This window comes from Podarcis erhardii, assembly GCF_964252035.2.
Source record: "Podarcis erhardii genome assembly, chromosome: 13".
Lineage (NCBI taxonomy): Eukaryota > Metazoa > Chordata > Lepidosauria > Squamata > Lacertidae > Podarcis > Podarcis erhardii.
The window spans coordinates 4186151-4202692 of NC_138502.1; the positions used below are offsets into that span (position 1 = coordinate 4186151).

At 47.6% G+C, this 16542-nt stretch overlaps 2 protein-coding genes across 3 annotated transcripts in view; both read left to right on the forward strand.

Annotated features, from left to right (window-relative positions):
• The window catches only part of CNTROB (centrobin, centriole duplication and spindle assembly protein), a 32200-nt gene extending 25312 nt beyond the window's left edge, over positions 1–6888 (forward strand). The window contains exons 13-19 of one of the 2 annotated variants that reach the window (XM_081835649.1): positions 216–549; positions 1672–1835; positions 2861–2954; positions 3883–4011; positions 4420–4555; positions 5749–5827; positions 6039–6888. In XM_081835649.1, coding sequence (XP_081691775.1) covers positions 216–549; positions 1672–1835; positions 2861–2954; positions 3883–4011; positions 4420–4555; positions 5749–5827; positions 6039–6182 — 1080 coding nt within the window. In that variant the 3' untranslated portion in view covers positions 6183–6888. The remainder of the gene's footprint in view (positions 1–215; positions 550–1671; positions 1836–2860; positions 2955–3882; positions 4012–4419; positions 4556–5748; positions 5828–6038) is intronic. The other variant, XM_081835650.1, reaches the window with a different exon arrangement.
• Positions 1–16542, forward strand: part of GUCY2D (guanylate cyclase 2D, retinal) — a 129264-nt gene that overhangs the window by 69850 nt on the left and 42872 nt on the right. Inside the window, exon 2 of the mRNA XM_081835615.1 lies at positions 13102–13639. The gene's annotated coding sequence lies outside the window, so the exon portion shown is untranslated. The remainder of the gene's footprint in view (positions 1–13101; positions 13640–16542) is intronic.

Here is a 16542-nt window from a genome sequence, read left to right on the forward strand (position 1 = left end):
TCCTTTGTACAATTCACCAGGCTCTAAGAACCCTGTAGATTTGTTGCTCAGTTCTTCGTTAAGAAGAGATTCCTGTTGCTGCTCAATTTCCATTGCGTGAAGAACGACTACGGTACTTTCCTTTTAGCTGCAGGGTGCTTTATTGAGGGGGAGGGGACTGACCAGTGCTGCCTTCGGAGCTTGCTGTCTTTTAACCCCTTGCCCTCCTTCAATAGGACACCTCCTCCAACCTGGAGCTTCCGCAGCCCTCCCAATCGCTGACAAAGACCCAGAAGGCGGAATCTCTTGGGAGCAGCCAAGGGGCAGGGGACTGCGAGGGGCCGGCGTGGGTGCGGGCGGTCCCCCTCCAGCCTGCCGCCCAGCGCAGCTCTTCACGGGGCCCGCCAGACGCCCCCGAGAAGTCCCTGCAGGATGCTTACCGCCATCTGCTCCCCCTGTTCCCAGACATGGGGCGTCTCTCCTCGGAGTTCAGCCACGTTTTCAACTACAGCCTCCTCAGCCAACCGGGCTTCCAGCAGCTGGAACCGCAGGTGGACAGCTCTGTAGCAGGTGCGCGTTGGGTCACGTCCAGTAATTTCAGTGGATCTGCTCGCGAGTAAAACGTGGCGGCATTTAATACCACCCATTGTGAGGACTTTTGTTCATGTCATTGTGGAACAACTGCAGCTTTTTGGAAAATATATATATAGGCCGAAGTCTCAGACCTGCTGATTTCTCTATTTTGTTGTTTGACTTGCATTCATGCTTTGGAAATACAGCGGTACTTCGGGTTACATACGCTTCAGGTTACATACGCTTCAGGTTACACACTCCGCTAACCTAGAAATAGTGCTTCAGGTTAAGAACTTTGCTCCAGGATAAGAACAGAAATCGTGCTCCAGCGGTGCAGCAGCAGGAGGCCCCATTAGCTAAAGTGGTGCTTCAGGTTAAGAACAGTTTCAGGTTAAATACGGACCTCCGGAACGAATTAAGTACTTAACCCGAGGTACCACTGTATTTTATCTGCATGGCTGCCCTTCATAAAGGCATAAAAACATAGAAATTGTAGGGTCATCCTAGTCCAAGCCCTGCAGTGCAGGGATTACAGCTGAAGAATCCCTGACATGCATGTGTGAATTTTACCTGGAGATAGGTGGTTTTAAAAAAAGAAAGTTAAAGAACTACCCACTCTGGAAGAATGGCAGACCAAGGTGACTGAATTTATGGGACTGGCAGAGATGACCGGCAGAATCCGTGACCAGAGGAGAGAGACAGTGGAAGAAGACTGGAAAAAATTCAAAATCTATCTTAAAAATTGTTGTAAAATTTCGGAATGTTAAGATGTCAAGGGATTGGATATAAAGAATTACAGCTGTAAAAATTGAAATTTAAAAAAAACTTTAAAGAGAATTAAATATAAAAAGGGATGAAGGATTGCTAAAAAATTTCAAAATAAGGATGCAGTGAAGGGGAGGTTTGGGGAAGTCGTGTTATGTTTGTCTGTTTTTTGTTTATGTTGTAAAATTAATAAAAATTATTTTAAAAAAATAATAATTAAAAAAAGAAAGTTAAAATGCAAGGGGTCTGAAAGCGTCAAATGATTTGCCCACAGTGGGCTTTTGCAACTGAGCAGATATTTAAACCTGGGCCTCCCATATTTCTCTGTTTCTTTCTCTCTCTTGCCTGCTTCAGGTCTGCCTTTCCACCCTGACAACCTGGCAGAGCACCCGTTCACAGATGACACAGATGAGACCGTGACTGAGGCAGCAGGCCACGAGGGAGAGACCCTCCAGCAGAGGAGTTTGGAGGGTGGAGTTCAAGTGCCTCAGCCCGACTTGAATTACTACTTGCATTTGGTGTGTGTGTGTCGCCGTGAGCCTGATCTCTGCTCTTTCTCTTTTCAGTCTGTAGGGGTGGGAGGGAACTGTGATGACGGGAGTCCTTTCTCGCAGGCTGGGCTGATTTCAAATCAAGCCTTCTCATCTTGAAATGCATCATCTTGGTGTAGCGGCCCTCACCCTTCTTCTGAGAGGAAATTCTCTGTGGGGATAGGAGGGGACATAAAAATGGGGGGTCGAGGAGAGTCTGTCTGTGTGTGTTTGTTTGTGTGTGTGTGTGTGTGTGTGTGAGAGAGAGAGAGAGAGAGAGAGAGAGGGGCCCTATTTTCATCTGAGGAATGTTGGAGGGTATGCAATGTATGGCTTGCATCCTATATAATACAGTTGTACCTTGGAAGTCGAACGGAATCCGTTCCAGAAGTCCGTTTGACTTCCAAAACGTTCGGAAACCAAAGCACGGAAGCCGCATCGGACGTTCAGCTTCCAAAAATAGTTTGCAAACCAGAAGACTCACTTCCGGGTTTGTGACGTTCTGGAGCCAAAACGTTCGAGAACTAAGCTGTTCGAAAACCAAGGTACGACTGTACTTGCCTTCAGAATCCTTATAGTGGCTCTTTTTTACACAGAAAAGCACCCTTTGACTCATGGTAAGATGGGACATACCGTATTTTTCGCTCTATAAGACGCACCAGACCACAAGACGCACCTAGTTTTTGGAGGAGGAAAACAAGAAAATATTCTGAATCTCAAAAGCCAGAACAGCAAGAGGGATCGCTGCGCAGTGAAAGCAGCAATCATAGTGGTGTTAAATAAAGATTTTGTTTTTAATCAGGTTGCTTAAAAGCCACTGATTCTAGGTTTACTTTAATTTAATTTAAATCTTCAGTTCTTATCCACAGTGAATTCTTGGCTGTTAATTATTTCTGTAGCATAAACATCTTAGGAGACCTTGACCACTTCCTTGTTGTTTCCTTTGGCCAAGGAGGAGAGGGGTGTGTAGGAGGGAGGGAAGGATGCACACCTAACTCCTGTCTCCTCTCCAGATTTTGGACCGCTCTGCATATGAAACTGCTGCACAGAAGCAGGAAGGGGTCTCCACGGACAGCCCACCACCTGCCGCGAACCAGACGCAGTATGGTAAAAGCAGGCCCCAGGCCCCTTCTCCTTCTGCACAAGGGAGCTCTGTGGTCCTCTTGTGGCTCCTGGCTGTCCCTCGCTCGCTCCCCAACCCCTTGCTGTGCCCACCTGTGGGTGGTGCATCTCCCTACGGGTGGTGGTCGCTGGCATGTTCAAGGCAGTGGCTGGAAGGGCGTTCAAGGTTTGCAGAGCACTGGACTGCTGCCAACGATCTTTCTCAACCCTTACTCTGAGATCAATACCCTGGGGAGCTTCTGCCAGTTAGCAGAGACAGTTCTGATCTAGAGAGACCAATTATTCAGACTCAGAACAGCTTTCTGCCTTCCTGCCTTCTGTGGGTCTCTCCCTCTTGCAGCCGCCATCCAGTTGCTGCAGTGGGGGGAGACAGCGCTCAGGGGGCTCATTTCACCAGCTTTGCCAGAGGTACCTCCAGCCCCTGAGCTCTGCCGACCAGTCATAATTGCAACAAGTGTTTAGAAACCAGTGGCTGTGTTTCCATTTTGATTTTCCTCTTCCCTCCCTGCTGCCTTTACCTTGCGCGTTGCGGACTTTTGCTTTGCTTTTTTAGACTGTAAGCCTGCGGGTGGGGACTGCCTCTTTGGCCGAAGACCTGGGTGCAAGTACCGTATTTCTCGCTCTATAAGACGCACCAGACCACAAGACGCACCTGGTTTTTGGAGGAGGAAAACAAGAAAAAAAATATTCCGAATCTCAGAAGCCAGAACAGCAAAGAGGGATCGCTGCGCAGTGAAAGCAGCGATCCCTCTTGCTGTTCTGGCTTCTGGGATAGCTGCGCAGCCTGCATTCGCCCCATAAGATGCACACACATTTCCCCTTACTTTTTAGGAGGGAAAAAGTGAGTCTTATAGAGCAAAAAATACAGTAAATAAAGAACCAGCACTCAAAGTCTTCCCAACTTCCTTTCCAGGCACGTCGCTGTCCTACCACGAACGGTCCACAGCCCTGTGGGATCCGGCCCAGCCGTCTGCCAGCACCATTCACATCCAGCAGCCCAGCAGTACTGCCGTCCACAAAACCAAAGTACCTTTGCTCAAAGGTAGGTAGGCCAGGCCAAGCTGCTTGCACCTGGAAGCAGCCCTGCCCCAGTGTGGTGTAGTGGTTAAGAGCAGTGGACTCGTAACCAGGTTCGTGAACCAGGTTCGATTCCCCGCTCCTCCACGTGCAGCTGCTGGGTGACCTTGGGCCAGTCACACTTCTCTGAAGTCTCTCAGCCCCACTCACCTCACAGAGTGTTTGTTGTGGGGGAGGAAGGGAAAGGAGAATGTTAGCTGCTTTGAGACTCCTGAAGGGGAGTGAAAGGCAGGATATCAAATCCAAACTCTTCTTCTTTACACCCAAGGCAAAACCCTGGTGTCTAGCCATCCCATGAGTGGCAGTGGATATCCCTCTAGTATGAATTCTGTGGGTCCGTTCCCTGATCTTTTCCTCCCTTTTTCCTCCGCAGCCCACGAGGGAGGGATCCTGTCCCCAAAACAGGTCGCTGAAGTTTCACGCCTCCTGAGGCACCACCAGGCCAAAGGCAGGGCTGTGCCTTCTCCAGAGGACCTGTATAAATACTTGCGCGAGATAGGCCAGAATGGGTAAGGCTGAGGTGTGTGGGGGGGTGTATTTTCCTGAGAACAACCTCTTTTTTGCGGGGGGCAGGATTTGGACAGGGCTCCTCAAAAAATGTTGCCCTCTGCGGTGCGGGGCAGAGGAAAGAGACAGGCTTTAGGGTTTCCTGGTTTTTTTATAGAAGGGGCTTGAATTTCATTGGTTTTTTTTTAATAACCAAGCTGTTCTGCCAGGCCTTTGGTCAGGGCACAGCCTGATTCCCTCCCTTGGCAATCTTCGCAGAGCTCTGGCCCAATGGTGGCCAGTGGCCTGAATTTAATAAATTTTATAATGAATGATTTTAGAGTGTTGTTTGTGCTGAACATTTGTACTGTTTTATTGTTGTTAGCCGCCCTGAGCCCGGCTTCGGCTGGGGAGGGCGGGATATAAATAAAATTTATTATTATTATTATTATTATTATTATTATTATTATTATTATTAATTTTTAGCATACAAAAATTTTAAGGCACACCACACAAATAGAAGGGTAAAAAGAGAGAAACAAAGATAGTTACACAGCAACCGGCTAAGGAGGACTCGCCAAGGCTGACTCCAGTAGCAAGAGAGAAGGCAGAAGTAACAATTCAGTCCCTGGATAACCAACTCTTTAACAAACCTGATGCTGCGGAAGTAGAGGCCTCTACCTATGAAGGCAATAAAACACTTAGCAAATTGAACAGCGGGGACACAAATTATTATACATATGCATCTCTGATAGCCTTCGGTCTTGATTATTTCTCCTGCAATTCTTAACTTAATATTGCCTTTACCTTTTCTAGCAAATCATTTCACCCTTTCCATTTTTACAATATTTCTTAAATTACTCCTCACAGAACTTCTTGTAGTCCTACAAACGTAATCTGATCATCACAAATACTTTTCAGATACTCAGTAAATTTAGTCCAGTCTTCGGTAAACCTCTGGTCCCGCCAGTCTCAGATCCCTCCTGTTAGCTTGTCTAATCGCGTAGTCCATCAATTTCATCCTCCATTCTTCTAATGTTGGTAGTTCTTCTTGCTTCCATTTTTGGGCCAATAATATTCTTGCTGCTGTTACTACAGGATTTTGTACAGGATTTTGGTGGGCGGCAGGGTCAGGATGCCTGGGTTCTGTTCTGATGCGGCATTCCCATTTTCTTCCCTTTTTTTTCTCCTTTTGGTGGGGGTCTTTTTGCTTCAGGACAGATGCCAAAGGCAATGCAAATCTGCAAGCGCGCCGGAACCCCAACCCCAAGCTGATTGACGCCATGAGGAAAGAGGTACGTGCGACATTCTTTCGGAAGGGGCGGGAGAAATTCTGAGGCAGGAGTTGCTCTTTAATTTTCAGGAACGGCGGAGAAGGGGTGGGGAGGCAGGTTAACGAACCGGGGATCAGAAAGCTTAAATCTTATAGGAGGTTTTGGTCTGTCATGTCGAGGAACGGGTGTCTGTCAAAAGCCACTGTCATTCACCCCCCTCTTCCTTCTTCAGATGGCCTCTGCACGCCGCGTGGGTTCTTCGGGGTTTGGGCGCGAGAGACCCCAGGCCGCCGGCAAAGCTGGGAAGAAGCCCTCCAGCACACCTGCCTTGAACCCTCGCACCAGCAGAGGAGGCGGCGGTGGCGTGTGGCGATGATATTTGGCGCAGCTGGACTATTTATTCCTTACCACGCTGACCTTCCCTCTCCCCTGACCTGTCTGGGCCTCTGGTGGGGTGTCTGGGAGCTGCTCTTTGATTTAAAGCCCTCACCTCAATCTCCAGTTTTACCCTCCAACCATTTGCTCCAACCTGGAGTCTAAAATGTTGCCTTTTAAAAAATGGAATGTGCGTGTTGGATTTTGTGGGTTTGCTTTTTTTTGGAAAAACCAAACCTTCTCTTAAACCCTGCAGCTTTGAGAGACTTGAGGTGGCAAGAACACCAGCTCCTCTTTTTTCTTCTTCCCAGCAAAAGGCGACGGCCCTCGCTGGGCTCAGTGCCCTTTGCATCCGTCCCTCCTCCTGCCCTCCTCCCCATCTCCCTTCCTCAAGTCAACTTCAGCCATTTCGTTCTCTGGAGAGAGGAGGCCGATGATTCAAGGCAACCTGGTTCACCCGTCAAAGCAGCTTCGTTGCGGTTGTGCATGTAGGAGGTTGCAGCGGGCGGGAGGCCTTCCCTGCCTTAACGAAACCTTTCTGGGCCTCTTTCCCAACACGCTGCATCCTGATGTTTTAAGTGCTTTGTTCTGAGTGTGCTGGTTTAGACACACCTGGCTTTGCAGTGTAAGTTGACTCTCTTTTTGCACAGTTAATTATTTTTGTATTATCACTGTTATTATTTTCTAAAATAAAGGAATATTGAGCAGTCGGTTTCCGTATCTCTCTCTTTCTCTCTGTTTGGCTTCCTGCCACCCTCAAAGGAAATAAAAGCTATTCTCCTCCCTGCTCGTGGCATTACCTTCCCTCTGCAGTATCTGTTGACATGAAGCAAAGACCCAACCCCTTTCCTTCCCATGGCAACATTTATGTTGGAATCCTTGAATTTTTTTCTGCCCCAAAATAAATTTGGGGTGCAGAATTCCTGGGAGACCAAAAGATGCTGTTTGTGCTGGTGGTTAGTTCAGTTCCAAGGCCATTTGTGAAATTCAGCCTTTCTCACAGTCCTGGAATGTACGTCTTTTATGCTCCACCAGCAGGTTACTTTACTTAACAGATCCGTTGATTTTCTCACAAATGGGCGCAAGATTGTGAGAGACACAAGTGCGTGTGCAGATATCCCCTGCTGTCATTTCAACATGTGCCCTTCCCTCCAAATAAAAAACCACATCAACAAGCATGTGCCCGGGTAAATAGCACACTTTCCTCTAAACACCGGAGACTTCAGTTCCAGAAGACTTTATTGCTCTAATTGGCATTTCCTAGAGCAAAATAAAAGAGGTCCTCCCTGGACGGGTGTGTGCTGGATGCCTAGTGGTGAGAGGAGGCTTCTTAGCTATGAGGCTGGCTGCACCGCAGTTCTTTCCCCGTGTTTCTCCCCCACTTGTTTATTTCAGGAAACCTTTTCTTGGAAACCTTTTCTGGAAACCTTTTCTGTTCTTGCCAGAGCAGAAAAAAAACCTTCCTTTTGCATTCCTGCTTGTGCAGTTGCTGTTTGGTGACTCCGGGGAGGAGTTCACAGTTCCCATCCTCAGACTCTTTAAGCAGTTGGAGCCTTGGCAGCGACATAATTCACACAGCCCACACTTTCACAGGTCTTCTTGGTGCAAATGGCGCCTACCTGTTCTGAGTGCTTTTTGCAGGTCTGCTTTCAAACACAGCTGCCCTTATATGCAGACCTCCCAGGCTCTTCCTTTGAAGCCCCCCCCCCCGTATGATAGAAGAAGCTATCCCAGTGGTGGGGGAGTGGGCTCCACACATCAGCCCCACGCCCTATCCCTACAGCCAGCAGTGTTGTCAGCCAAGCTGTAGGATGAGCCATGGAGGCACTAGCCACATCCCAAGGCTTTTGCAACACAGGCGGCCTCCAGACTGCAAAATCTCTTACCTGTGCTTCATAACTGCTTCCCGCCTGTCCTTACCTCTGTTAACTACCCTTTACCTCCTTTGACATCTCTGTTAACCGCCTCAGTGCTTGTCAGTTGTTGCTTCGTTTGCGCAGAACACGCAAGACAACTCAAATGTCCTGACTAGAGCGTTTTCGGACTCTGTTCTCCTTCAAGCCTTCCTCGGGTTGCTATGCAAAGGAAAGGAGTATTCACCTGCCGGAGTCCTCTTCTCAAAATGTCCTGGTCATCGCTGTGCATTGGAGACTGTCTCCTACTCCATTGCTCCGCTTCCTGTTGTGTGAGCCTTCGTCCCTCTCTCTTCTTTTCCTCCTCCCCAAATTCACACCAGCACCCCATCCTTTGCACACACCCCCCCAGCACACTTAACTATGCACACTTAACTTCACACACTTCACTCTTACAACCACCCTTCATCCCAAGATGCTCTCGTCTTCCTGACTTGCCACATCTGAACCTCCCGGGCTGTGGACTGCAAATCTCGCCCTTCCTTCCCCGGGCACCCATGGACACATGGCTGTCATGGCCTCTCCCTCCCTCCCTCCCCACTCTCCACCTTCCCCCTCCATGAGAACCTAATCTGATTAGCTGTAAGAGACAGCGAACGTGGATTATGGGTTTATAAAAAAAACAAAAATCCAGCCACCCCCCCCCCTGATTGCGCTGCTCCCCCCACGCCAAGCACCAGCCTTGACAGATCACGAACGCCCAGGTATTACAGCTCCAGTGTGTTGCTCTTGGACCTGAGAGGGACCCAGCACCCAGTGGCCACCGGTGCCCCGTATTCCCTGTGCCCCACAGGGAAGATCTGGGGCGGGGAGAGGAGCTCTGTGGTGCCGGGGCAAACCCCATTTCTCCAAGCCGGCCTCCCTGAAACGGATGGTGACCTCTGGGGTTGACTTTTGGCATTTGCCTTCTGTTGGAGTTGCTTCATCGTTATCGGGTTCCTGGTTTTCGTTTTGCTCCCTCGGATTTAGCGGCTGGGATAGAAATATTATTATTTTTTGCTTCGGTTTTTCGGAAGCGCTGGAAGTAGCTTGCGGACCAAGTCTTGGTAAGAGTGTAGCGCCTGTAGGCTGACGAGTGTGGTGTGGGCATGCGTCCCTGGATCGGGGCTGGAGAAGGAACCGAGAACCCCCTCCAAACCCTTTGTGGTCCCCCCAGCCCATGTCCTAGTGGGTTAAACCAATCAAGAAAGCAGTGGGGGGGGGTGACAGAAGGTCTGCTTTTAGGGTTCACGACTGGGACAAGAGTTCAGTCAAGGGAGACCAGGAGATGGAATATCTTCAATTTCCTCCTTTTCCTCATGGCTGCTCCTTTGCCTGTTTTGTTGCAGTGTGCAATGTTAGGTGCTGTGAGAAAAATGGAGCATGTAAAAGAGAAAGGAGGGGGGATTTTTATTTCCTTAGGTGGTGTGTGATGAGCAGGTGGGGGGAGAGTAGACCAAAAGGAACCAGAGGGGACAAGAATTGAAGGAGGGGACTTTGGCGGAAGAGCGTGAACATTGTGTTTCGTGGATCCTGCAGGAATTTGGCTCAATGATGGAAAATGTGATGCCCGGCATTGTATATTTTGGAATAGGATGGGGGCGGGGGATAATCTCCCTAGCGGTCATTTTCACCTGTTGGGAATGGGAGAAGTCAGTGTACGTATTTCACTTCCTTCAGTAGATGCAGTTGGTGGGCTTAGACCAGCCAAAGTTAAGTCACGCTTTTGCCCCATTAAAATAGATGGGATTTAGAAGTTCTGCTGATTTATCGAAATGACTAAAAAGCATGACTAGGTCCTGCTGGATCTAGTTCAATTGTTCTGCTTTGCTTCTCTTCCTCCCCCCTGTCTCCCCGGCCGTGATCTGGTACTGTCATGTTGGGGGAAGCGGAGAAGGGATTAAGCCAACCCTTACACCTGTCTGAGCTTCATGTAAGAAGCTCATCTGGAGGTGGGGATGGCAACTGTGCAAGAGAGCCTTATAACTTTTGAGTCCCAGGGTTAAACGCTATAGCTGCCCTCTCTCTTGCTGGGAACGTTCCAGAAGGAAGGAGGAGCTTGGGAGGAGAATTAGCATAGGTGGCAGAGAGGCAGTCCACAGCTCGTTCTGCATGGGGGGCATTCAGAACACACTTTTGCCGTGAAAATTGGCTGTGCCCCTATGTGCTGCGATGGTCAATCTAGGCTGTATCCAACTAACTTTTAACTCTGAGTAGAGCCGTTGAAATCAATGAAACAAAGCGAGTCATGTCCATTGATTTCATTGGGTCTACTCTGAGTAGGGCCAACATTTGGATACAACGCCGTGGGTCTGGGTTATACCATTTTAGGTGGCATGCAGGAGCTTGTATGATTGAATGCCCCTCTCCCAGTTTTTTATACATAGAAATCCAGACTTTAGGAAGAAGTTCCACTCTAACCATTCCCTGGACACATAGTTCTCTATGTACTGGAAATTTTTTGGAATTGTGAGACCACATTTGGACTTGGAGGTGGTTCTGTTTCAGCACAGACCAGCCACCAACGAGCCTTAACCTTCTGTCTTTGTGGCTGGGCTCCTAAGAATTAGGGGTACCAGGGAACACGCCTCAACCGATGGCGCTTGTTTGTACCTCCCGCCATTTGCTTCGAAGAGAGAGACCTCGACAGCCGGCCATTTTGCCTTGAGTCAACGGGTGGAAAAGGCAGGGTCGGTTTATGAGGGCATGCTTTCTGACTTTGCAGCATTCAAAAGAAAAGGAAGATTCAGGCAAAGAGCACCCTACACTTTACTCCAAAGGGGAATAGCTGTATTGAAAGAAACTTTAATTTGAAAGGTGCTTGTCTAGCTGTGGCCTCCATTTAGTTCTTATAGTTAAGAAACAGGTTTTTAGAGTAGGTGGAGGCAACAGGAGAGAGGCGGTTGAGTTTTCTGCTGGAAATCTCAAGTCATTCCTTCTTATTTCCCTTGTCTCCCATTCCAGTCCATGCTGTTGAAATCTTCTAGTCCTCTGTCCCTTAACATAATTCTTTTCCTGTGATTCTTCCCATTCCTGCAATTGTTACACTGCTGATAGCCATCAAAATAATCTGATTTCTCCTTTCATCAAAGCCGTGATCATTCTCTTCTATATCCCTGTGCCCCTCACTTTGCTCTGTCCCTCTCAGCCACATGACTTCATCTCTCCTCCATCTTGAATGTCCCACTTCATCAACCCTCCATCTTTTTATCAAGTCTTCCTGCATCTTTCGATTCCTTATAGGGCTGGGGAAGAAATATGCAACAATATGCAAACCACAGCACAGCTATCCTTTGGAATTGACACTTCTCTGAATATTGCGATGCCTTTCCCCACCCCCAACCAAAAAGAGGTGTGTCTTAGAAGGAAAAGTTCATAATCATGCACGTGTTGCTGCAAAGAGCATACAGAAATGCGCCATGTTAAAGGAAATTGGTTATAAGAATTCGCGATATTTGGGGGGCAGGAATTGCTTACAAGAAGATGTGTATTAGGAGAGACACGGATGAATTTTTGTGGGGACTTTAAAAAAAATAATCCTGCAAACATGTGGAGATGTGTACTGAAGACTTGAAAACGAGAAACAGAGAGAAACAAAATTGAGAGACTTGTCCACCCCCTAATTTCATGTTAAATGCCTTCTTCCACTCAAAAGCACCCCAGATACATCATCCAGTCATCACATTGGCCATTTTGACTTCTGACTTCTCTGTATTTGACCAGCCTCTGTGCTCTTAATAATTGGGATTGTCTTGGATCTAGTAGGATTGATTCATGTCTGGCTGGTGCTAAAGCAGGGTTTTACTACCAGTGCCCTTAATTTGATTATAAACTTGATGCATTCCATTAGCACGCTCAGAACCCCACTGGATCAGGCCAGAGGCCCATCCACTTCACCATTCCTAAGAAGGCTGCCAGCAGGACCTGAGGGGAACGGCCCTTTCCCCACTTGGGATTCCCAGCAGTGAGTGTTCAGAGGCAAACCTCCTTCTCTGATAACCCTCCAAACATCAGCTCTGCCGCCCACTATTCCCGACACCAGCAGTGAGTTTTTGCTAAAGCTTTTTAAGAGGAAGAAGCCAACTGCTGTAGGGAGAGAAGCAAGAGGGGATCCTGTTGCTGTTATGTGTTTCTATACCAAATAATTCAGTCATGCATTCAGCCAGAACCTTTGAGAGACAGTGAAAGGTTTACTTGTCCTGTTTAGTGTGTGTCGGGGGAATTCCTGCCTGCCGTTGAATCTGTTTTCCCTGTGGTGCCACCAGAGTGGGACTTCGCTGCAGATCATAGAATCATGGAATTGTAGAGTTGGAAGGGACCACGAGGGTCATCTAGTCCAACCCCCTACAATGCAGGAAACTTTTGCCCATTGTGGGGCTCGAACCCACCACCTTGAGATTAAGAGTCTCATGCTCTACAGAGTGAGCTACCAAGGCAGATATGCCTGTAAAATGTACCCCCAACAAGACCATTAATTCCAGAGTCTACAATTGCCTAACTTCCCTGCTCTCGGATTGTGAAGAGGAGGAAGAAATCTGGCAGAAGGCCTCAGCATCAGGCACAACACATATCACAGGAGGGGCAGTGAGTGGTGCAAGGGAATGTCTCTGGCATCCGTCTTATTCCCAAATGCATTCTCTCCAACGTAGCTGACAGGTGAAGACATGTGCGAGAGATTCATGGCACAATAGTGTGTCGTAACTTATCAAAGTATGATTGAAATATTTATTTTGGAAATAATTCCTGGAACCCAGAAAGAATGCTCTCATATTCAGATGTCGCACGCCGCATCTTTTAAACTTGAAATGCTCCTGTATTTCAGAATTTTGTATATACATACATCTCCCTCTTTGTGTGTGAGAGAGAGCAAGTTCACAAGTTCACAAGAACTTTGATAGTGTTCTGCTCCAACTGGGTCGAAACTTGGGCGGAGAGGGCAAGTTAAACCCCGTCGTGACTGGGCCAATGACAGACGGGGGTCAGAAATTCATCGACACCGGTCAGGAGTAAGTGGAACCTGAAAAGCAGAATCTAGGAGAGCGCTTCCATGCTTGACCATTCACGCTGATGATGTTCACACACAAAACTTGGGCAGAGGTTATACAATGCCTCCTGAACATTCACCCTGAGGTTTGTGACACCTAGGTTACAAGTCCTTGTCAGCTAGTGGCTGTTACCTCACACTTTTCTGTCACTTTTTTGGGGGTGGGGGTGGGGAACTCTCTCCCCAAGAACCCTTTACTCATGAGTAGCTCTACTTTGGGCTCTTAGGCACACACTCCTTTGCCAGCTAGCCTGAATATCTTTGCTCTCAAATTGAGAGATGATTCTTCTGCTCCAGAAGAGTTAGGGACCCACCCCAAAAGTCCTTCTTTGGAAACCTCTAGAGACATGTTTCAGGGGTCCGGTCTCAATCTGGACACAAAGGTCTTCTGATCATTGCCAGAGTTGGACTCTATCTACTCACTGGGATCTCCTGGCTCTGGGCAGCCTGGGTCTTCATCGGAGGAAGTTACCCAGGGGTGGGATAGGGTGAAGCTTGACAGGTTGTCAAATAAGCGAAAAGGTAAATGCAACTATTAAGATTTGTGTTCCTTGCATAGTGCAGAAAAGGGGATGGATGGAAAACTGTATTACGCATTGGCAGGAGTCAATTTCTCCATGGGTTTTCTGTGCCCGTGATATTGGTGATGACTATCTAGTCTCAAATGCTGTAAAAGCCATGGGCATTTTAATTCTCCGAGTGTAGGAATGCCTCTGCTACAGATCTTGATCTCTGCTATTATCCTGTTTGGAGGACAGGTAACTGAAATTGTACCCATTTCACGCTCCGCAGTGAAGCCGCAGCAAAGTGCAGTGGGGCAGGGGAGATTCTTGCAGAAAAGGGAGGAGCTGTTTGGACGTCACCGGTATAACGGTCTGGGTAAAACAAGGTCTCAGAGGTGAGGATTAAAACTCCCTGAAAGTATCCCCATTTATCTAGCACACTTAGAATGTGGATCAGAGGTGGTTTAGAAGGGAGGTGGTGCCTAGCTAAGAGGGACCAGTAAGCTAGATCCAGCGGAAGTCAACCCCAAATGTGAGATGGACCAACTAAAAGAAATATTTCCCCTTCCTTTTGTTTTGTAGTTTCTGTCTGAGCATAAAATTATAATATTATAGGCTTGATTTAAAATTGGGGTGTGTGTGTGTGTGTGTGTGTGTGTGTGTGTGTGTGTGTGTGTGTGTGATTTGTCTGTTTCAGCCTGAAGATTGTTGTCTGTCATCTTTCTGTTGTTCTTTTTGTGCAGTATTTCATTTATTGATTAGATTTCTTACCTGTTCTTCAGCGTAAGGCACCAGGACAGATTACAAGAATCTAATATACAACTGTAACACTATTTTTGGATAGGGGACTGCATGTTGAGATTCCTGCATTGTAGGAAGTTTGACTAGATAACCCTTGGGATCCGTTCCAACTTTAAAATTAGATGATTCTATGTTACAAACAAACAAACAAACAAACAAACAAACAAACAAACATGTAAACAGTTCCAAATGCAATAGGTAAAGGTAAAGGGACCCCTGACCATTAGGTCGTCGTGACCAACTCTGGGGTTTCGGCGCTCATCTCGCTTTATTGGCCGAGGGAGCCGGCGTACAGCTTCCAGGTCATGTGGCCAGCAGGACTAAGCCGCTTCTGGCGAACCAGAGCAGTGCACGGAAACGGCGTTTACCTTCCTACCTATTTATCTACTTGCACTTTGACGTGCTTTCGAACTGCTAGGTTGGCAGGAGCAGGGACCGAGCAATGGGAGCTCGCCCCGTCACGGGGATTCGAACCACTGACCTTCTGATCAGCAAGTCCTAGGCTCTGTGGTTTAACCCACAGCACCACCCGTGTCCCTATTCCAAATGCAATAGGGCAGTATAAATGCAACGAAAGAGGTGGTCCCCGCAATGCAAAATACAGTACCTAAACCGCCAAAGACCAGGATAAAGAGGTGTGCATTTTCAGCACACACTGAAAGCTATGCAGCTAAGATGCTAAATGCACTTCTGTGGGGAGGGTGCTGTTCCCTGTACGTAGCAGACATGCACTGTGACTCTTTACCTTTCGTTCATGCGACTGCTGCCAATTTATTCAGGATTGCAGTCCGTTCCTATCCTGTTCCTCTCACAATCCCTTATGTAGGTGTGCATTCCTCACAAGGGAAGACAGAAAAAAATCATTGTATATAATAACGGCAATTATTTTGCACAGGACATTCTCTGCACTTAAAACAGTCATCAGGATCGAGTGGCAAAGCTATTCCCAGACTCCACCACTTCAGGCAGCTGGTGGGGAGTTCTCTATGTGGTATGCCCCGCGGAGGACCTTAAGGTCCACAAATGACAACGCTTTGGAGGTCCCAAGTCACAAGGTGATTAGATTGGTCTCAACTAGGGCCAGGGCCTTTTCAGTACTGGCCCCAACTTGGTGGAAAGCTCTGTCCCAAGAGACTAGGGCCCTGCGGGACTTGACATCTTTCCGCATGGCCTGCAAGACAGAGCTCTTCCGCCAGGCCTTTGGCCAGGGCACAGCCTGACCCTTATGTTTCCCTCCCCTTATGGTTTTGAACTATGGGCTACTATTAAAATGAGGCTGCATTTTAAATTGTATTTTAACCCGTATTTTAAATTGGTCCCCCCCCCCATTATGTTTTTATTGTGATTTTACTGGTGTTAGCCGCCCTGAACCCTGCTCTGGCTGGGGAGGGCATGGTATAAATAAATGGATGATGATGATGATGATGATGTCAGGACTCTCCTACAAATCCACACCCCTCTGAATACAGGAAAACAGCATGCCCCACTGCAGGCAAGGCTAAAATCCTTGTATAGTCATAATAGCTCTGCAAGTGGGAGTGGTGTGTTTTTTTTTAAAAAAGGTGTGGGATTATTAGCATTTGATTCTCTTCTGCATGTACGTAAATGGCCTGAGTTGTGGAGATCTCTCTCTCTCAGGGAAGCAGAAGCAAATTCAGGAGGTCCTTCTCTGTTAATATGTTTCGGAGTTTGTGTGTGTGTGTGTCGGGGGGGAGGTATTTCTGGTTCTACTCATGTCCAGTTGGTGTAGCTGATAATATGCTGGAAGAGCGTTGATGGCTATCAATGCCTATCTCTCAAAATGGTGAATACATGTGTGGAGTGCAAAAGGGACTCTGCCACATTATTCATTCATTCATTCATTCATTCATTCATTCATTCATTCATTCAATTAATATCTCACCCTTCTACCCAAAGCAGCCCATGGAGGCAAACACATCATCAGAAAAACAAATTCATTAAAAACATTCTGACCACAATCAAATCCTCTCTGCCACTGATTTCATCATTGCCAGGAACAGAATATTTCAGGCGTCAAATGCGTGAGTAAACGGGTGTTTTTAGATTTCTCCTGAAAGTCAATAATGAGGGAGGTGGGCACACCTCACGAGGAAGGACATT